Here is a 22,513-nt window from a genome sequence, read left to right as displayed (position 1 = left end):
TTCAAATTGTAGACTCTATAAAGTCGCTTTCGAAGATCGTTTAATACATGCATGAAAGACGGAAAAGTGGCTCCCCGTTTTACGTATCGATTCTCGACGATCAAAACGTGAGAGAAGGAGAAAGGCATTTGCTAATGTCCTTTGGACATTAATTTTAACTCTATCTTTCTAAAGATAGTTTAGAGATTGTATTTAGACATGTTTCTATTTCCATGTTTTTAATTGGTAGTGGTTTTAATTTTAGGAATTTTAAGTACTACACGTGGCAAACAATTTTTGAAAAACTGGGAAAATTAGTTTGAGATTGATTGAGAAATCCGCTGAGGAAAGGTGGTTCGTAAGTAGGTTTAGGACGTTATATGTGTAGCGGGGTATCTGCGTTTAATATTTTTATTCCCCAGCGCGACTTCGCAATTTGCGCAGCGGGAGGAGATGATCGCGATGATTGCGTAATATGAAGCCGTGATGCGCGGGGAATTATTTATCAGTGGCCGAGAGCGCGCGCGAAATTTATCGAGCGTGAAACGACGTCGACGAATAGCACACCCTGGGATCCTCTCTCCACGACTTGTATCGTGCGCGCGGATCAGGAGTATGTCCTGTCTCGTCAGCGAATCAATTATCGAGAATCGCGTGCGCGCGAGGCGAGCCCGGCGTGGCGGAAGAAGGAGAAAGAAGAGGAAGAGAGCGCGCGCGGGGCGCGGAAAGAGAAGCGGCTCGCTGCTAGAGACGTTGGTTGAACGTTGTTTGACGGGCACCTGTTGCTGGTGGCACACCAACGAATACCTACCTCTCCTCTCTGCAGCGTGCACTCTCGCCCGGCCACGCTGTTCCTCTCGTCCTCTTTCTCCATCTCTTGCTTCGCTCCGATCCTTTCGTGGCGCACGCTACTTCATCCCCCCTGCGTGCCATTGCACTTGTTTGCTCGGTTACCTCGTGTTTCTTTCGTATACGAGGAAGTGAGAAGGACTCGCGTTGGAGAAAGCTGTAAAGGAGGAATGACAAGTTTATAATTTGTACGAAATCTAAAGTGGATCTTGTGTACAAATCACGGACTTACCTTATCCTTGCGTTTCCAATTTCCATTGCGAGTTACGCTGTTAAATTAAGGCTATCACTGCCCGCGGAGAGATTTAGTATGCCTTTTAGCCGCCTTCATACGTTATTATCAGAAATAGCTGGTGACGTAACGCGGGTAGCGCGCGCTGGGAGAAATCCGACCTTTTTTTTTATTATTTCCGTAACGCGTGTTTCGTCACGGCAATAGCCATACCGAGGTCGTAATTTCGCGTGTTGAAAGCATGCGAGTGCGTTTCGCGATCAATCGGCCGGCCGCTTATCAGAATCAGTAAGTGGTTCGCGTCGTGGTATTGTCTGGATCCTTTTATGCTTCAATCTCATCCTTCTTCGTTCCCTTTTTTTCTTTCACTGGCTTCCGCGGCGACACGTGCACGCTCTCTCTAGATACGCTGACAATTTTATTACTAGCTAGGTAGACCAACCGTTGCGATTACAATGGGCTATACATGTCACAGTCTAAAAATTATTCCGTAGTGAACGCGTACGAAGAACACAGATACGGAATAAATCGGTTGTTTAGCATTGTTTTAATTTATTCCGATTCCGTGTTGTGCAATTAATGACGAGAAAACTTCTCCGGTACGAGCGAGTAATATTTTAATGATATTTACGAGATACGAAACTTTCCTACACTGGAGCTTAGCATGATGTTGAAGTCGAGTTACGATAATGCGAGCGAGTTTTAGACGGTCTCGCAGAGAAACATATTTGCGTTTAATCACATTTTATTTGCGAACCGCGGGGAGAGTGCGTCATATTCGCATTCCGATTCGGGAGGCTGCAACGGCACGCGAGATACTTATACATACGGTAAACGCCGCGTGCGGATGCTCGTCATTTCGTACAAAGATATAATTGTGTTATATTACAGTGCGTGGCGAGCGAATCGATATCTTTTTTTCCCCGCAGAAGGTACCGTTACACTTAAGGAAATTATAGCTTTTCGAGCTTACCTGCGAGATATCGATGCCTCTGTCACTGTTCGCGAGGATGCTGATTCCGGTTTTATTTCCCGCAATAATCTTCGAATAAAACGTATTTTTTTAGTCGTGTTGTTTCATCATTTTGCAAGCGTGACTTTCTCAACGGCGAGAAATCACTTTATTCGCAGCTCCTACTATTATCGCGGCTTTTCCGTCATTCATCTCGTCCTTCTCGCGCGCACGCGTCTCGTGCAAACTCGCCGCAGTGTACAGAGTACACAGAGCGCCTCGGGTTTATGGAGTGAGTTGTCGACTTACACCGGGTAAACCACCCGGCCGACGGGTTGACGATGGTCGTTGGGACGGTGAGATCAGCTTGGGTGAAGAGCCGAGAGAGGGAGAGAGAGAGAGAGAGAGAGAGAGAGAGAGAGAGAGAGAGAGAGAGACCGCGAATGCGATCTATACACATATTTTCTGCCTTCGAGCGCGATCGGTATCACGTACGCTCGCCATTGTTTGTCCGCACGAGTTAATTCGTCGCCGCTGTAGAGACGTATTGTGGGAAAACGATTAGTCGTCGATAAATCGAGAGAAAATAACAGGGAGATTTTGTTTCGTCCTAAGAAAAATCCTCCATTATCTTCACAAACAGCGTAATTGTATCTTCAGACGATTAGAAGTGATTCTTTAACGTTTCTATTATTTGTGCGTGTTTGTGTGTTTCTACGAACGCGCAAAGGTCGATCGCATTCAGTAATTTTAATATATATGACATTTATATCGATACTAACAATAAGTATATATAACATTCATTAATTTATCAGATATCTCGCGGCAAGAACCGTTAATGATTACGTGGGCCCTATCGATAAATCTTTTTATCGATTCTCTGCTTCGTGTGGAAGCGTAATTTCAGATAACTCACCTCGCGCCGTTTGTCAATGCCTCGTTACACGCCGAAGTGAATTTTATTCTAATTCTAATACGGAAGTATAGCCTATTGTAGCATTACAGATTACAGCGATGTACCATACATCGGCGGCCGTTGTTGGGCCGCGGAGTATGCGAAATACCGTGCAAGCTGACCAAAATGCACGCGTGAGCGATAGTTTACGGTCATTGTGGGATTATCGTGATAAATTATTGCATGTATCGCAACTGCGCTTATCGGTATGCCGATAGTATTAATTGGGTCGTCGAGATTATTACCGGGAATGTATCAATAATAATTACTAGCTCGCCGGGGTGGAAAAGGATTTCCCTCGCAATCATAATCGACCATCTTTGCAATGAACGCAAAGGAGCTTTCACGGATAATTTATAAAATTATTTTTGTTTAAAGCCGTGTCGCACGCAAACGTCAACTTTTACTGAAATTTCAAAGCAACAACCAAAATTATTTATGATGAATTATTTAGTAAAGTGCCCGATACATTTTAGGTAACCATTTAATAGATAACAATTTAATTTAATTTTATAAAAATATTATTAATATCAATATTTATTCATTCTATGTCATACACGGTTGCTGATAAAAATAATCTTATTATAAACGTCCATGGTTAGTACGAACGACATATTTGCTGAAGTGAGAATTTTTTGCGGTGCATTAAGGGGAACATTAAGAGATATCATCGCGCCACGCGAAACGTTGCGTTGTGCGAAGGGTTGAAAAGTGGTCCATACGGCCGGTCCTATGGATGGCTGAGTTTTTCATGGCGCATACAATATTTAATGATCCCGTCCACTTCTACCGGCCCTTTCATCGGCCACCGACGCGTACGATTAATCTATTACCTTCGACTAGCACAAAATTTCGAGTGGCCACTATCTCCCGCCGCCCTTCAAAGGGTCACGTGACCCGTACGCGGGGGTTTTCTACTCTAGGGGGACTAGTGGGTCGTCGTGTATCCCGCGATCGTTTTCATGGGGGATTAACGATCGCGGTGAGAACTCTGAGCCAATTAACATATCAATGACATTAAACGGATTCTCCCATTTCAATCTTTTCTAATTTACTCGTATCAGCGTATGAAAGAATCTTGGATTTATCAGCTGTTTATTAATATTTTACCTTCGCAGTATCTTATCAACTTTATCGATTTTATATTTTACTATGCGCAACTTATCATAAGACTGATAACTATGAATACTTAAAGTTCAAGGTATAATCGAAGCAGTCAATGTTTTGTTATATTCTTTTGGTATCTTAAAGCCCATAATGTGCCATGTAAAATTTTCTATGTCAAAATTTTCAAATTAACGGCACATACGGCGCGAGTAATTTTTCCCAGGGGGTAAGCTCTTTTTTTTCGCGAGCAATTGAGGCGTGCGAAGATTTCGGGGCATCGCTCGCACATCCATATATCTCTTCATTGACCGTGTACACCGAGTCGCGTGTGTGTGTGTTTGTTCTACATGCGTGGCAGTGTTTGCTCGATGCGTAGTGCTCAGCCGAGGGTGCGGGATGATACGAGCTAAATCGAGCACCACCCAAGTGTGCTTCATTTGTGGCGTAGCGGGCTGTGAAATTCGGGGGTGCTCTCGCTCTATATTCAATTTCCTCCCCCGAGCCGCTGCCCCCTCGATAGCTCGTGATGATTTGTCGGCTGTCTGACCAGACGTTATCGAAAATATGCGGCCAATCTTCCGCGATGATACCGATCCGGGTCTTGCGGGGCTTGCGAGATTATGCAAAGCCCGCCGTGTTACGTGAAGCGAATTATTTGTATTGTGTCAGGTATATTACTCGGGCGTATGAGTATATATCGGTCCGACATGTACGCTGGAATTTCAATGAATTCCGGATAAATGCGTTTGTTATATTTCGTGCAGAGCGGATATGTAGATGATGCAGAGTTTAGCGAATAAATTGCATTTATGCGTCAACAACTGAATATTCCTCCAAGTTCTATCGGGTGATATTCTCGCTAAAATTACAACCGTACGATTAAACGAATAGAATTAGAAAATAGATCCTTCCGAGACGGAAAAAGAGTGATGATATAAATTTTAAAATTGAGCTGTTGGTAGTCGCGAGTAATTAAGGATCCGGCAACCGTAAAATATTCGACCCCCTCGACTGACACGGCTTTGCAGGTTATAATCCGTCGGAAAATATAAAATGACAGCTCCGTCGGAGCATAAAACCAACAGGCCTGGGGCGGAAAGGTACAGGTCGTCCTGAAAATCGAATATATACGGCCGCGGTGAACGGACCCGCGGGGATGAAGCGGCTTCCCTCCTCCCTCCCCTGGGGAAGTTTCGTGCCGGCGGAAAGCCGCGAGATCGTGTGTGCAAACAGCCCCCAGTGCAAACAAGCCGTGCACCCCGTAGCGAGCTTATATTATCTGTTTCGACGTGTACTTAAGGGATGCCGCGTCTCTTAAATCTTTCCCTAGTAACTGCATTTGCATTACGCATTACGCGTTTAATTTCCTTTTGCATACATCGCGTTATGTTACGTTAAGGGTCTAACCGAGTCTGAGGTGACATCTTAGTTGAGAGCACTCGAAAACAATTTTATTTGAAAATAATTTTATTCGTTTAGGACTTTTCCGGAGTAGGACAAAATTTATTTGTCACCGTCAAATAAATTTGTATAAATTATGTCGTAAATTTTCATGTCTTGGAAAAGTGGTTTTTATTCCTTGAAAATTTTTCTCGGAATTAGATGGACGTTTTCTTCTCGTTAAGTGCTAGACATGGGCGTTATATTTGGGTCAACGACCTAGGAAATACCGTTTCCATTTTTTGACCTGTATCCTTGATTAACTTCGAGCTCCGAAGTTATGCGGTCTCATCTTTCCCTTATCCTTTCCCATCGATGCGCAGTGTCACGCCTACGAGGCCCTTGAAAACTATCCTTGCGATACACCAGGGAAAACTGATTAGAATTTTATTATCGCGAACGGCGGCGAGAGAAAAAAGGAGGGAAAATCTACTCTCGAAGGGCAGCATATGGCGCGACTAGCGAAGCCGCTCTCTCCTACGGCTTTTGAAGTTTCGGGGATGAAAGAGGCCGCCGTTCTTGAGTTTACTTGACTCTTGTGCCTCCCCCTCGGTCCCGAGGATTCTCTTGGAGAATACCCGCCCCTTGCTCCACCTCTTCCTTCCTCCTCCTTCCGTAGAAACCTTACTCACGAAACGAGCTACAATCCCTCGTTCTATCCCTCCGGAGTGCCCCGGAGTTGTCTTTCGGAGTCTCGGAACGACTACCGTTACGGAAGACGTTGGCCAAACATCCGTGTGAATCCTTCAGTCGAGCGAGAAGTGCTACGAGAATAAGCAAGCGGAAAAACAGGATATTTTTTCGAAACGTTTGTAGAAATATTTGTCTTATTTTTATGCATTACAAATAATTGTTAAGAAATTCTTACGTATAATAATAACTAGTAGCTATATGTGGAGATACATTTCATTATTAATTAATTTTTTCTTATTTTGTTATTTACTTTTTATATCCGGACGCAAAAGAGAAATGTAGATCGATAATTTAATAAAAATTCCATGTGTGCGAGAAATTCGCTGAGGCGAAATGTAATGTGCGTAAAGATATAGATACCGTTGATCCTTGTAGCGATATTACAAGAGCGGGGATATGTTTTAGTAACAATCGGGGGTTCTTGAAAGGGACAGAGATACGAGCTTGGCCCTGGTAACATCGAAGGGCTCCGGGCGTATATATCGAGCCGCAGGAAGTTGTCCCGGGATTCTTTCGCGTCGCTCCCCCTCGGTAACTTAAGGGTCCCATTTCGTGAAGTGGTTTCCTTCCTCCTCCTTCTCCCGTTCGCTCGAACTAATAGAAATTTCGGGGCTCGGTACCTTCGCATTCGGGTAATGCACCCTAAGTACTGCCATATAAGATAACAGTAAGTGGGGCGAACCTCGGGACGACGGATAACGTCTCGCCTTAACGTCGCGCGCGGTTTTAGTCACCGTGAGTTAGCGCGTGTCGGGCATGTTTAATAATTTAAGACAGCGCCTTTGGCGTCGTTCGCGTAGTCGAATTGGGGAACAACGAATTGTGTGAAATTGATGGATTCGCGCGGCAAACGCGGGTTACATTTCCTCGTTAGATATCGATGGCTTTTGAGCTGCGATATTACTTCCGTTTGGGAGACACTACGGTAGTATCATAAGCGAAGACTGATATGAATCGTCGCGGATAGTGTTTCGTGGTGGTTTGGTATTTCTCTCCCGAGTATCGACTATAGTTTGACTCTCGGGACATGCACTACGTACACTATACACAGGATGGGTAGACTAAGCGACGGAGGTTGGTACTAAATCTCACCCTAAAGCATCCCTACCGAGCCACCCCTAACTACGCTACTAGTGCTCCTGCCGCCCCTCGTTCAGTGCCTCACATTGGCGTAGGGCTCGGCGCGGTTTGCTGTTATATCAAGATATCGATGTAATGTAATCACCATTCTCCGTAAATTATTCTTTTGTTGGATCAGATAATGATAGGTGACTTAAGACATGCTTCTTGCAAAAATTAGGTATCGATGTAAACTTGAAATATTTCTTAATATAATAGAAAATAGAAAATTTAAGAAATCTCATTAGTTACCTGAAATTATCATCCAGAAATTTTTAAACAGAAGAGAGAGAGAGAGAGAGAGAGAGAGAGAGAGTCGTTAGTATAGAAATTGAAATAAAGAAATTACAGGCATAATCTTCTTGCAGTGCAGATTGCCGCTTGGATTGCCGACCGAGCAAAAAGATCGATGAGATAAGATACTTTGAGCACACGGTAAAGAAAAAAATAAAACGCTGCGAGCAAACGAAATACGTCTCTTTCGATATGGCACTCGGTTTTCGTCTCCTTTTCACGTCTTTCTCACAAGGTGTACACAGTTTGATATGTTAGTATGTGAACATACCATAGGCCGTTGTTGCGGCCACATCGCGCAGTGATCGAGATTCGTTAGTTGATCTATATTTGGACAAATCGATCAAGGAAATACACCGCTATCTAGCCTCTATTAAGGCTAATCGGGATTAATCTCGCGAATCTTACAACACGAGAACGTTCGCTTCTGTTCGTGTCCGTCCTCGTCCTCGAGGAAATTGAATGGAATTAATTCGAAGGATTACACGTGGCAAGCCTTGGTAATGATAAATCACCGAGATTCTTCGCGTTGTGATTGCGTGTGAAAAATCTACTGAATTAATCTCGCTAATTAACCCGGCATACATGAATATAAATTATATTATTTCATTTTAGATAACTGTTTTACGTTGAAAATAGTATTTTATTTTATTACAGACATCTTATAACTATATGTATACATACAATTACAATTGAGTCAATCGAATTAAGACAATCACGCGATTAAACTTCGAAGAATTTTCAGCCAAAAAAAAAAAAGAGAAAAGAAGTTTTAGATTTGTAACATTCACCCAATATTAGAACCGGATATAGAACAGACTAATTCCCAGAGCAAAATTTCAACCACCGTGTTAAGTCCGATAATTTCCGAAGGAAGTATTCTACGACGTGAAAGCGTACGGGGTGTTACTTCCATTACGCCACTTGGTTAACAAGAGGTCAGAATTAAGCCGTAGCTACTCGTCGCACGCTCCCGAGAACGATTTCGTTTTCCGTTCGGCTTACGCCAGTGGTGCGGCCCCAACCCACCCCTATATACCCCGTCGCCCTGCAGTTAATGTGTTCCAGGGTGGAACCCTGCCCCCCTCCCACCTTCCCATCCCAATTTCAGTTCTCCTACCACCCGCTCACCCTCCTCCTTCGCCCCTTCGAACTCCCCGAACCCGGGATCTCGGCTTTGCCTCCACGAGAGAACGTTTCTCTCTTTCTCCCTCTCGCTTCCTTCGAATCGCTCGTTCATCTCTCCCTCTCTGTCCCTTTCTTTCTTCCTTCCTCCGTCTCCCTCTCCCTCTTCCTCTCCCGCTTCCGTTGGCGTGCTACGATCCGCGACTCTCTTTGTTTTAGAAATTAGAAGAGGATTACCGGATCCCCCTTTCAGCTGCGCTGTTATTAACTATTACCTTTTAGCCATTCACCCTCGGACACGATATCCACGAAAGGGTTGTGACGGGGGAAATTAAATCGGTTTCTCGCGGAGGTTTTGCTTCGTCCGCGCTTTTTACCGCGTTTACCTTTCGGCGAAATATCATCGTTTCGCTTCCCTTTCCCTGTGCAAAGATTATCGCGTATGAGTGTAATTATTTCCGGCATTCTCTGAAATGGTTTTTAGTAATTCCACGTCAAGTTAGTATTGATTGGAATATTATTACTTTTGCTCCTACAAGTCTCATTATTGAAAATTACGAGATGGTAAAAATTAATTTGCGACATGAAAAGAACAACCGATCTCAAATTATAATTCCAAATAATAGGTTGGCCAATAAGTCCGTGCGGTTTTTTACTTATAAATGTTACTTATAAATAACCGCAGGGACTTATTGGCCAAACCAATACTAACAGATTCTATACAAATGAATTTGTTCGTGTGCAATTATTTGGTTATATGGGTAATTTACAGAGGATGCCAGCTGCATTATTTGACGTATATCGTATAATGATACCAGTTATGGTTTCAAAACGCTTGAACCCGCGCGTCGTCGTAACGCTGCCGACGACGCGGAGACACCGAGTTCCGTTTTCTTGCCGGTCGACGTTTTTGTCGCGTTCCCCCCGTGCGCGCGTCGCGGGGAGAACGGAGTAGACGAGGAGAATCGACCTCCGACAGCCACGATCTTATTATTTTTTTCACGCTCTCTCGAAAGGGGAATCGTGCGGCGGGGACAACGGCGCAAAGAAGAGAAGAAGAGGCGTCCGGGTCGACGACTCTTCTCCACCTTTCTTCGTCTCCACTTCTCTCGGATCTTCCCTTCTACTTCTGCGTCCATGTCTTCTCTTCCTCTCCCCTTTATTCGCCTCGTCGTCTTTGCGCGACCTGATAAGGTGTAAAAAGAGCGGGAACGCCGATGCCGAGGAGGAGATGCAAGTTTACACAGTTGGCAGGCAAGGTTACCTAATTATTTGTTAGCTGTCCAATGACGAAACACCTCGAGGCAACGTCGTGTCTCTTCTTCCTTTTTCTTTTCTGTTTCTTATTAATTTTTATTATTTACGCGTTTCCTGGCAAAGCAGGAAAAAATTTCTTTGCAGTGCTATCACGCATGAGATCGCTGTAAAATGACAATATTCTCGATCATTTAATATTTAAGGGCTTAATATATTGCATTGATCTCTTTTAAACTTCTCTATAAATGAAAAGAAGAAAGGTGAGGAATATAGTCTTCCCGTATACGAGAAAACATTCTGAAAAAAGTTGCCGTTTCTCTGAAGTATTTTCTTCGTGTATCTTGTTTCCGAAGCCTCCCATATTATCATCCGGACCGATCCTGCAAAGCGCTTTACGATCCGATCTGAGAACGCCATATGCCACCGATCTTGAGTTAGTCGCGCGGCGAGTATCTTTCGAGATTTATCGCGACTGTATTAACGGCAATCAGGGACGCCACCGGGCTCTCTCGTGGTCCTCGCAGCATCACCGTGAAGTTCTGAAATGCGTCGCATCAGCCGAAGATGCGTCGATTATCAAAACTCGCAGGAGGTATAAGCGCTGTCGCGCGATGATCGATACTCGAGTCGCTGCGGATCCTTATCAGCGAGTCGACAAACGCAAACGTTGCGTAATTATTTAATTAAATTTGTGTCATTATTTGCCAGCGACTGTGCCCGAAACACAGTGGCTTGTTTATCTTATTGGTATATATTCCGATTCGGAGAAATTTCAATCGCGACATTTCGTGCTCTTCGTTCGCGGATGCTGCTCTTATTGTGACAACAAAAAATTTATAAATAGATACAAAGAGACATTTATTATAAAAGGCGTAAATAGGCGCTTACAGATAAACATAATTTATTATTTCCTCTAGTCTTTATTTTATGTACATTTTTTTACATTTAATCAGAGCATTATTGTCACGCGATATACCTTGAATTTTTGAAAGAGGAAAAGCCTCTTAATATAAAATAAAAAATAAGATGGGAAATTAGAAAAGAAGAGAATAACAATTGGACGCAACGTTTAAAACAGGCAAACGTTTTCCACGTGATTTTTGACGAGGGTTTCGAAATTAGTGGGTCATCGTAGTTGGGATCATTATCGGTCGAAAAGATGAAGTTTTCTCGTCGCTCCGAAAGGTGTTTCGAAAAGCAGGTATAAACGAATCCCCAAACTGTACATATTGACACTGTCGCATTGTGTCGGTTGTCATATTACATTATTTTACTGTCATTACCAGCTTTAAAATAGCGAGAATTTCTTTATACCTGCCGTTCCTACAGGATGGTCATTTATTTTGACCGTTGACTGTTTCCTGTTGACTGTTTGTCGACTGTTACTTTATGGCTCATTACGGCGACAAGTGTGTTCGCACTTTGTCGTCTTTCAGGTACGAACACCTTGTTACATTTACACCTCGCTATACGTTTAGCGAGTCTAATTTAATGCATTACGCGCTTTTAACAATTTAAGAAGACGAATATGTATACGTTTCCCTTTACACTAATAAAATACCGATTAACCTGCGCCATAAAAATTGATATTGTTCGCTCGCTCGTATGTTGAATCGAAATGAGATCAAGTGTCTTCAATAAAGCGGCCGTCCGCAATTGATGTCAATCGTCGCTACAATGTAACGGCGAACTATTTGGCCACATATAAACGCAAATACTTATATTATGCCATTCCTGCCATCGGAATTTGATTGCCGACTTGCAATCGTCATAATCGCCGGTCTTATAAACGATCGTGTATATCGCGCGTCGTTAGGTTCGAGTAAAGTCAGGTCAGATATTAATTGGAGGCTCGTCGACAATTCTCGGTCGATCGACTCTTTCCTTCTTTTTTTAAACGAGCTTCGCCCGTCGTATCCGGCGCTCGGTGAGAGGAAAACTGGAACTCTCGCTCGTTTGCCAAGTGGGTTAGATTGGGTCGGGTGAGGTTAGGTAATTATAAACCTTCGGGCCAGTCGCGTGGGTACGACACTAAAATTACTCACGAATATCCGACTAACGAGGCACCTTTGGCGCCACGGAGATATCTCGTTTGTCCCCCTCTCTGACAGATTTTCCGAAATCGTGGCGCGCGGGTCATTACGGGGGCTTGCCCCCCCTCCCTGCCCCCTCGATCACCGCGCGAGCTCGCGCGACGAAATGAAGATATTCTCGGCCGCGATATCATTAAACTTCGCCGGGCGCGGTAAACAACGCCATTTAACTTCGGGCAAAAGTTAAGCACGCCACCTTAAAATTCGCCGACGATCCATTATACAGCGGCGAGGCTCGCGCCGAGCTTTTAATTAACTGGGCGTCGTCGGCGAGATCGGACAGTTTCGAAGAAACTCGCAATAGGACTCGTTACAACGAAATCCGCCGTGAAATTCCACCCGCCGTCGTAGCTTCCGTCGAAGCTTCCGTTTATCCTGCACATTCGTGAATAACTTGCGCTTTTATCGGAGCAGATACCTCGATAAATCCTAAAGAATCGCAGGATCCATCGTAACTTCCATCATGATCTTCAATCATATCTTCGTCTAAGATACTTTTTGGCATGTGCGTGTGGATTTTATTAATAGTGAGAGATACATTCTATATATTTTCTCTTTCTCCCTCGTGTCACGCACACGCACACCCACACCCACACACGTACACACGGAAGTGATATTAATATTGTTGCTGCGGGGAATTTCGCGAACGGCGTTCCGAGTGAAACGCGATAATCGCGAATGGAGATGGAGAACGGGCAGGCTCTCGTCACAGAGATCGACCGCGTAGTGGCGCGTCCTCGCGCACGGGGGGCCGATCCTCTTTGTCTGCCCGTCGTTAGCGCCGCGAAGCTTTTTATCTCGTACGTCACTTTTCCGCGCGCGTATGCATACGCACGTATATGCACGCACGCATCTACCCACACGTTCTCGTTTTCCGGGGCTCCGTCCTGCTCTCCTTCGCTCGCTCTCTTTTCGACTCAACAAGTGGGCCGATGTTTTCGGCATGGGGCATAGCCTGCGGACAAGAGAGGAGCGAGAGAGGAAGAGAAAGAGAGAGGAACCACCCACACTCGCTCTTGTCGCCGATACGTGAACGTCTGCCTCTTCGCAGGCAAAAACCCTGGCCCTTCGCGTTAGGGGTTGCGGCGAGCAACGAAGGCGCTAAAAGGGACGAAAGGAATCGTCGTCGAGTGAACGAACGAGAGAAGCGAGCGAGCGAGCGAGCGGAGCGAAGCGATCGCACGGAGCAGCGCGATGGCGCGCGGAGTGGGGTCCGCGCGCGGGGCGCCCGAGGAAGGGATGGGAACCCTTGACGGCAGGGGGGTGGAAAGGAGCCGTTGCGATCGCCTCCCCTCGCGACCGCGACGCGTCAGTCTCGTCGCGTGTCCCGTGGAGAGAGGATCTCTCGCGCGCGCCCGCTCTCGTATTCCGTCGCTTCCTCCGCAAACCGTATCGGCGACGCAAGTGAATCCGCAGATAACCAGTGAACGTTGTATCGCTTGTTTGCGCGGATCCGTGCCACTCGCTCGCGGAACCGAAGGAGATGCGGCGCGCGCGGTAGGACGCGCCACCGCCGCCGCCACCGCCAGACGGGTTTCTCTCTCTTTTCTCTCTCTCTCTCTCTCTCTCTCTCTCTCTCTCTCTCTCTCTCTCTCTCTCGTGTGTACGTCCGCGTTCTAACCTCGAAAACCGACCCCCGACGCCATGCAGCTGGTGGAGCGACGGCAGCGATCGCGCGCGTGTGCGTCCTGATGCTCGTGCACGACGCAACGGTGATACTACGACGATACGGCGCGCTCATGACTCCGCGGGTGATTTCGCCTAGGGGACGAAGATCGGTCAGCGATATCGACAGCCGACGGTAAAGGTAGCCGGCAGACCTCCGAAACGGGCGTCGCGTTCTCCTTTCGTTCCTCTCTTTCTCTTTCCCTCGGTCTCTCTGTGCCCGTTCTCGACAATCGTGACAAGTGCGTGGTATGTTCGCCCTGACGGGGACGCGACCCCACACTCCCCCCGACTGTTCCCGAGCCGCGGCCTCCGCGAAGCGGATCCTCGTCACGTGACAGCGCGTCCTCCTCTCGAGCCCCTACCCTCCTTCGCCCCACCGTCCGTCCTCCCGTGCTCCCGAGATTTTTAGCGACGATGACAACGGCGCGGGGTCGTTCGCCGCGAGACGCCGACGTCGCTAGGGTCTGACACGCCGGTGCGTGTCGGTGACGCCGCGCGATCTATCGCGCCGCGCGCGCGCTCGAACACTCGTCGCGCTCGCGGATCGGCTCCGAGCGAGCCATCGCAAGGCACGTGCGCCCGCGTTCCCCGCTTGTGAGTTATGCAGTCCAACACGATACTCCGCTCCGACATCGGCAGCACGGAGAAGCTGATGGGCAACAACAATAATCTCAACAACAACGGCTCGCCGGGGGCGGACATAATGTTCCAGATGGAGGACGAGGGCCTCACGCAGTTGGGCAGCGTCTTTCAATCGGCCTACCAGTCGATCGTGGGCGGCGGTCCTCAGGTAAAAGATCGAGGGGTGCCATGCCCTTATTCAACGATCCGATTACTCTTGGGGGCGAGGCAGGAAGGAGACTTCCCGAATTCATCTTCGATATTATAGGGATCTGTCTGCGGGAGGGACTTAAATTATTAAGATACCGCATCGGCATAAACAATTTATTACATTTAACGCACGTCTATTTATTTTCGTGAAAATTATACTTGTTGCAATTTTAGCGAATTGCGCTGATTCTCTTGCATTTCGAAATATGTAACAAGAAGGCACACGATTTCCAGATTAATTGGATCGACTGCGATCCAATTAATCTTGAAAATCCAACCGGTGTTTGATTCGTTCGCATAACCGACGATTTTCTTCTCAATAGACACCGCAGCAATATCGTTCTCTCTTTATTTCGATATTGTTATTTCGCTCTCGTGCGGTCCATGGCAATTCGAAACCGCCGTTTCGGACTCGTACAAAATACAATTCGTGTTCGCGTCCGATGTAATTCAATCTGAACGATATCACATCCGATGTTCGCGTATAACGGGGGAGGGGGAAAGAGAGGAAGCACGAAAAATCGTATATCGCGAGGAATCTTTCCGACGAAAGAGGCGAGCGGAACTTTCCGTGGAAAATCTAAATCCCCTCGAGATCCCGGCGACGGCGCGACGTCTCGGCGCGAGAAAGACGTTTTCCCCAAAGCGGATTGCGCGTCAATCGCGAATAGGGGTGGAATGGCGGGCAGAGGGACGGGATTGGAGGGGGACCGTACACGTTTTACGATTTTCCCCGTGCACCCGGCGGAGCGTGCTCGGAGCACGCTATCGGCACAATGACGTCAGAATTACGTCACGATATGGCCGCTCTCACGTGGGCGGGCTCGTCGTCGTTCGGCTCGCTCTTTTTGCGAGCCCTCCTCTATTGTACAGGGTGCTCTAGAAATCCCTGTGACTCCGCGCGGCGCGACGAATCTCTCCTCCCCCGTGAAATTGACGGCGACCTTTCGCGAAATATCGGACGCATCGAACTCGCGCGAACCGCTCTAACAATAAATTGAGATGGAACGCGCTAACTTTCGAGCTGATTTGAATAAACGACGGCTTGGGCCGTCTAGATTGCGACCTAATATGAGATCCTTGAATGTCAGAGGGCAGTCGACGACGCAGGGTTTAGCTGCATGCATATTGTTTCGGGAATACTTTTCCAAAACCGATAGGTCGAAAGATGCCGCGCCGGCACGGAATATCGCGCTTCCTCGAAACTAGAACGGGCGATATCATTCCGCGCTCTCTCGAGATAGGATAAATCCTACATCCTGTCGAGATAGCGTATCCTTTCTTCCCGCGCTATCGACTAGTATTGCTCGCTCTAGTTTCACAATGTAATCTGCTCGCCTTAACGCCCGGTCTCCGTATATTTTAGGCGTATTGTATCGTCGCCGGTGGCTCCTCTTGTCGTTAAAAAATAATGAACTCAACTCGTCTGGGTCGGTTTTGCGAAAATGTTAGTCGGAGATGAAAGAGGAGGAGACTCCTCGAGCTGGACAGAATATACCGTTGCCAAAATATATATACGCGCTTGGCATTCCGACGCGACTCGCGGAACACGGTGGCGCGATAACACGACCGGCCTGTAAGAATTTCGCGAAATCAGAAATTCACGAGAGCGGAAGGGGGGGGGAGAGGAGAGGAATATCGCGCCGGGAATGCTGGGACTGCAGTAAGAGGGCTGGGGGGTAAGAGGGACGGGAGGGATGATGTCTATTCCGACATTGCGAGTCAGCGCGTATACGGCGAAGTGACTCATCATCCCCGCATTGTTTCGTTAAATGGAATTTCTATCTAATTTAAATGCGGCTTAGCTAGAAATAATGCGATTATGCGTTAGCTTATTCTGTTTGTTAATCTCCTTTGCACACCATTGTTACCCCGTCGAGGCGGGCGAGGGAGACGGGCGGCGGAGGGCGATGCGAGGGAGAGAGTTGGAGAGCGCGCTTCCCTTCCCCCTCGTCCCTCTTTGCGTCCCCTCTCTCGCCGACTTGCCGTTTTGTACGGCACTGTACATTATTTCAGTACAGTCTACACAGCCGCTAGATCCTCTCTGGCTTATGGACTGTTCGCAGCGGTTCTCCTTTTCGACCTGCGACTGCAAATTTAATCTGCCTATCCGTCGGATTTTCTTCCCTTAAGTAGGATTATTCTATAGAATATATAATTTAATATATTTGGTGTTTTTTTGTGATTTAGAAAAATTTTGTTTTTTAACTGACCTAAGAATATCGATTACCACGTAAATGAATCGCGTTGGTAATAATTAATGGAAACTTGACTTAATTGTTAATCTCATTTTATACTGCGATATAGTACGTACCAAGTTCGCCGTTTCCTAAATTGAATTATGATGGGCGATAATGCGCCAATTAAGCCGGGAGCTTGTAACGTTACTGAAGCACAAAGGAATCTAATTTAGTACTCCATTTTTAGAATATCGGCATTAGGTCTAATGGCGCGTTCTGTAATTACTTATTCCTGACTGGGTGACCTCTTTTACATCTTCTCGGGCTTTGGGACCGGCTCGATCGGACGACTTATTAACGCTAACGGTACAAAAGCATTGTAATTATGCCTCTCGCGTTATACCGAAGCGAAAGACGTATTTAATGACGCAAAACGTTACGAGACAAATGAGATCGAGTAGGTCACGCATTTATGTTGTGTTAGATCGACAGCTGTCGGTCCATTATTTCAGTATCTTCGTCGTCAATTTCAATTCGCTTAATTGCCGCTTCTAAGAAAATAAAACGACCCGTAATGACAAATCGATGGAATCGTAACTACGGGACTGTGTTGAAAATTTTAAGTTTTAAACACATCGTTTTAAATGTCGCTAGTTATTAAAGTAGTTAAAAAGGAAATTATGTCAATTATATAAAATTAATGAATGTGAACTAAACAGATAAAATGCAAATAAGACTGTCACTTTTACTTGCGTTTTAAGTAACTTTTACAGCGTAAATAGTTACTTGAATTAGATCTTGAAATAGATCTTCGTCGATCCTTTTCCCTTATAGAGCTTTTTTAGTAGAGCATCACGTCTGACAATCTTAATATTTGCAACTTATTTCCCGCGATTGTTTTGACCGTGGAAAACCGCTCTTCGTCGTTCGTGCGAGAGAAAAGTACAACGGTGCGTTGCTACGAGAATTCCCAGGGCTGTATTTCGCGGAAGTCACTCCGGATTAACTGCATTAAAGTTTCTCCGCGGCTCCCTTAAAATATTGCAACGGCTTAAACGTTTTTTAACGCCGAAACTTTTGCCTCCCTCGATTTAGTCGAGAGCGAAATTATCCGTTATTTACCGACGAGAGAGCGGTAGGAAGGAGGGCGGTGGTGGAAGTGTTCTCTCTCTCTCTCTCTCTCTCTCTCTCTCTTTTTCTCTCTCTCTCGCTCGCTCGCTCGCTCTCTCTTTCTCTGTTTCTCACTTTTTTTTCTTCGCTTCCCTCATCTCTCGGCGGCGCTTTCGTGTGTCTGGCGAAACCAGTTTTTGATCGCGCCGGGTTAAGGGCGGCCATTTCCGGTCCGCGCGCGCCTTCCTCCCTCCTTCTCTCCGTCCCTCTCCGCGTCCCTCATATCCGGTACGGCACTTGCAACGTTTTAAACCCGCTGCTCTCTCTGGTACACTCGGACGATCTTTTTTTTTCCCCGAGAGCTTGTCGGGCGTAAAATCTTCCCCGACGCGGCGTCGGGACGGCGAGAGGGGGGGGGGGAGACGACGGCGCTCGAAAAATAGGCAAAAAATCCACCTTCATTATGAAACGTTATCTTTCTTTACGTCCGACTTAATTAGCTCGCCGCGTCCATTTTGGGGTATTACAATGCGCGGACCCGGGGTAACTCCGGGCGGAAATTAAGTCGCTCGTGCTGTCGCATGTGTATCACTTTGATGGATTAAGCTGCAATGATAAAGTTCAATTCAATTTGATTTTAGCCACACGCACGCGATTTTATGCTGACCTTTAATTTTTTTTTCTCTTCTCGAAAGAAACTGACCATTCTCGAAGAAATTTATGCGTATATCCCTCGGTTAATAAGTGGATACATGCAACAGACGTTTGCATTTATCCGATCGTTTTACGACGTCGCGCTGAGACCTGCCATTTCTACGTTATTAATGAAGATTCATATTACGTGCTTCGCCGCGATGGCGCGTTTCTCTATAAGCTCGTTTCAGCCGGATACAGAGGAAGATAGAGCTAAGAAAAATAACACACATCTACCTCGCCGCATAATAAATGACTTGTCATAACTGCTCCTATTTTTGCATAATCCTATCATGGATTAATGAACACAATTTCTTCGTACTTCCACAGCCATGACAATTTGGAAGTCGTATGATCCTTACGTATACGTCGCCTCTCGTATCTTTTCGTATAAAAATTCGTTTCATTTCTAAAGTGAACGATTAATATGCGGGATAACGTATGCATATCCGGATTTCTCGAAACGAAGCTGCAGTTCGGGGCGAAGGGGAGGAAACGCAAAAGCGAAAGTGGCCGTCGATCGCGGTGGTCCAGCGGCACGCCCGCTTCAATTAAGATGAAAATTTGAGAGAATCGCGCGCGCGTGCAGGCCGGATCGCCGATCGGCGAGATCGTGAAAGCCACCGCCGTCGTCGTCGTCGCCGAATCGTCGTGACGTTCAGCGTTTTACGAGCGGTCCACGCGCGGCGATCGTCAGAGAAATAACATTCGCGCGCGCGCGCTCGTTTTGGAGGTCGGTGTAATTGCCTCGAGAAAGAGAAAGAGGAAAAAAAAGAATCAATGAAACCGATAGGTCCGTTACGTCGCTCCGTTTCACCTGCCTTCCCACGGTGCGCGTTACCGGTGCGACCAAATTTACTCCGAGTAAAATGTGGTGGCCGTGTAGATGTTGCGCGTGTATATTGGTCGCGTGTAAATGTGCTATAGCTGAAATTCCATTTTCCGAAACATTCTTGTGAGATAGACCGAAGTAATCGATAATATGGACTCTTACGTCGAACGTAATTCACTTAAAAATTACACGCAGATGGCTCTTAGGCTTTCATTCGATTTCCTCGCTGCTTGCTTTGTTGCGCTGCTGAAAAATGTTGGCGATGGCCGATGAGAGCCACTGATCACGCGAGTGCTAGGTTAAAAGCGGCAATGAATAGAATTGATATAAATGGGACGGCGACCTGGCTTCGGTCTCGAAGTTGATTGTTTTTTCTTTCCCCTATCGTCGAATTGGTCGACAAGTGCCACTTTATTATCGCAGCGAGTTCATTACCGTGCTTTTACCGAATCGACACGAGTCGATTAAAGTAGGTAAATTTGTGTCCGCGAAATACACGTTAGCTTATATTAATGAACATTAATCAAGTAATTTTTACTTATATTATCTTAATGAAATTTTCTTCAGCCTGCCATTAGGAATTATTTTCTTACAAAATTGTTATTGATGATCCCTCGACCCTCATGTATTTATGACACGAGATAATTTAGAAAAAAGTTACGATAATTCGGCGTGCGCGAGATTCGATAAAAAAATTATAATGTTACTCTTGCGAATTTTGTAACATAAATTGATATATTTTTCGCACTGCAATTGTATCTGTTTACGAGATATATAGTCCTCTGCGGTGGATGTTATCTAGATGAGATGAAAGAGATGAGATGCGCTGACTGTACTCTCGCTCGCCGGAGGACCGCGGAAAGCTAGAAACTAGGAGTCGCGGAAATTCCATGACGGCGGCAGTTCCGGTCGATCGTTGCCGCCCGTCTCGTAATCTATGGTTGGGATTAGCATTAGTACCCCGACACGTATGCGTAACCCATATGATCGTGCTTGTAGCTACAAGTTGCGCGCGCGCGCGTGTACCTGCTCGTATGCACACGCCGAACGCGTATCCTGCTCTTCTCTCCGTCTGTTTCTCTCTCTCTCTGGCGCGCGCGCACGCGCGCGCATAGTTCTCCACAATTTGAAGCACAATATATACATATACGTATACGCGCGTCTAAACAGATACGATAGATACGGCGGTTACAAACATATTCGCGCGCGGCGCGCGCGAGGTATAATTAGACGCGGCCTAGAGCCGTACTAATAGCGGTATCCTAGGACCCTAACACACGTCCGCCGATATAACCATTGCTGGTAACCATTATCCCCGGGCTCTGTTTGCGCGGATACGTCGCCTCCGGGACACGCGTACTCCGCACATACACACGCGCACGCACACACGCTCGCACGTGCGTTGTTTCTCTGTGCGCGCGCGCGCGAGAGCATGCGTTCGCCTCGTATCTACCGTTATATGCGTTGCGCATATTCTGTGTACCTACCTAAGTCAGCATACGTGTATGCGTATGCGCGCACATACGAAGCGCGCGCGTGTCCGTGTGTGCATATTTGCGCGTGTGTGCGCGCGATCCTAATGAAGCCGCGCGCTCTGCGCGATTATGACAATTAGCGCCGGCGAGGTCGAGCGGTCGAAAAATGAGAAAACAAAGATCGTCGAGATCTACGCGCGGCCGACGATCGCCGACTCCGGTTCGCGCTCCCGTTTGATGTATATTTTCGGTCGGCTCGCGCTATAAATGCGGAACGCATATAATCGTAAATTAATACCCGGGCAGTTACGGCTGCGACTCTATTCCGCGTTGCACTCCGAGCGTTTATAAAGTATTCAAATACCCTGTCTGCGCGCCCGCTTTCAATTCCCGATTAATTTCGATGAAACTGATGATCTTTCCGAGACCCGGTATTATATTTTTAGTAAAATTTATAGAGAGGTTGCTATTTATTAAGTAGATATAATCCCTTTTTTTTCTTCAAAATGTATCTATTGTCCCAATGCATCATACACGACATTAACACGATATAAGGTATAAGTACTGATATATTTGATATATTTGAGCAACAGAACCATATAATGATACGTCTGTAAATTAATATCGGTTTAGATTTATTCTATAAAAGAATTATCTTTTTATATTTATATCTAAATGATGAAGAAGTACCTTCAGTTCTTCACCATTGGTATCTTGTGTCAATTTTTAGCGCACGAGCTACGCCGGTCATCGGATGAATACTTGATGCCGAAACTTTACTTCTCCTAGTTTCTTTCGTACTCGTCGGGCATTTATTATAATATGTATACCGGCGAAGTAGGGCGGCAGTACGCTAAAGCGATGACTGAAAACGCCACCATTAGGAAGTAACTACGCGGCGCCGGATATCTCGATTATCTTCCAACAATCATCCTCCCTCTGAACAGGCGCGGGTATGCGTTCTCGAAACGCGCGGGCATATACACGCGAATACGTGCGCATGCATCCGCGTGTACGTACACATACGGACGCACTCCTCCGTATATCCACCGGGTGCAATATAGCAATACGGCACATACGAGCCGCATGAGCGTGCGCTTATGTGTCCCTGTGCGTGTGTCTGTATCTGTGAGTACTATATGGACACCATATATACGTCCGATTATTAGTGTGTCACACACGCTTGATTTGGTAGCGGGCTTATAACGCCCGCTATAGCGCCGAGAGGCGCCAGCTGGATGTGTTTCGAAACATAGCCCCCCGACATATCCGCCAAACGCGAACTTCCCTCTCGCGCGTATTCGCCCCCCCAATCCTCCGCCGATCCTCTGTTCGCGCTGATGATGATGACGTTGATGATGACGGGACTTGCGACGCGACGCGATGCCGCGCTAGACCGCGATCGAATAATCGAGATTTTCGGGGGCAGTAAAGCGTTGCGAGAACAAGGGATATCGAGCTTCGGGTAAAATACTCGACTGAACTCCTGAGATCGTGCTTGATCGAGTTTTCTTTAATATACTTAGTATAATCATGCGTAATAGCATAAAAATTAAAAATTAGATATCAATTCCGATTATTTTTCTATTACTTTATTACATACATTATGTTAGCGCGGAGGTGATAATC

General features: G+C 46.3%; 1 protein-coding gene across 3 annotated transcripts in view; it reads left to right on the top strand.

Moving 5' to 3' along the window:
* LOC139822950 (transcription factor 12-like) overlaps positions 1-22,513 on the top strand; it is a 115,764-nt gene that overhangs the window by 26,067 nt on the left and 67,184 nt on the right. Inside the window, exon 1 of one of the 3 annotated variants that reach the window (XM_071795166.1) lies at positions 13,401-14,553. The exons of 1 other annotated variant lie outside the window; for it this stretch is intronic. In XM_071795166.1, coding sequence (XP_071651267.1) covers positions 14,365-14,553 — 189 coding nt within the window. In that variant the 5' untranslated portion in view covers positions 13,401-14,364. Of the gene's footprint in view, positions 1-13,400; positions 14,554-22,513 lie in introns of those variants that run through there. One more of the 3 variants, XM_071795165.1, reaches the window with a different exon arrangement.

This window comes from Temnothorax longispinosus, chromosome 12 (genome assembly GCF_030848805.1).
Source record: "Temnothorax longispinosus isolate EJ_2023e chromosome 12, Tlon_JGU_v1, whole genome shotgun sequence".
NCBI classification, from domain to species: domain Eukaryota; kingdom Metazoa; phylum Arthropoda; class Insecta; order Hymenoptera; family Formicidae; genus Temnothorax; species Temnothorax longispinosus.
This window is presented reverse-complemented; position numbering and strand designations above follow the sequence as displayed.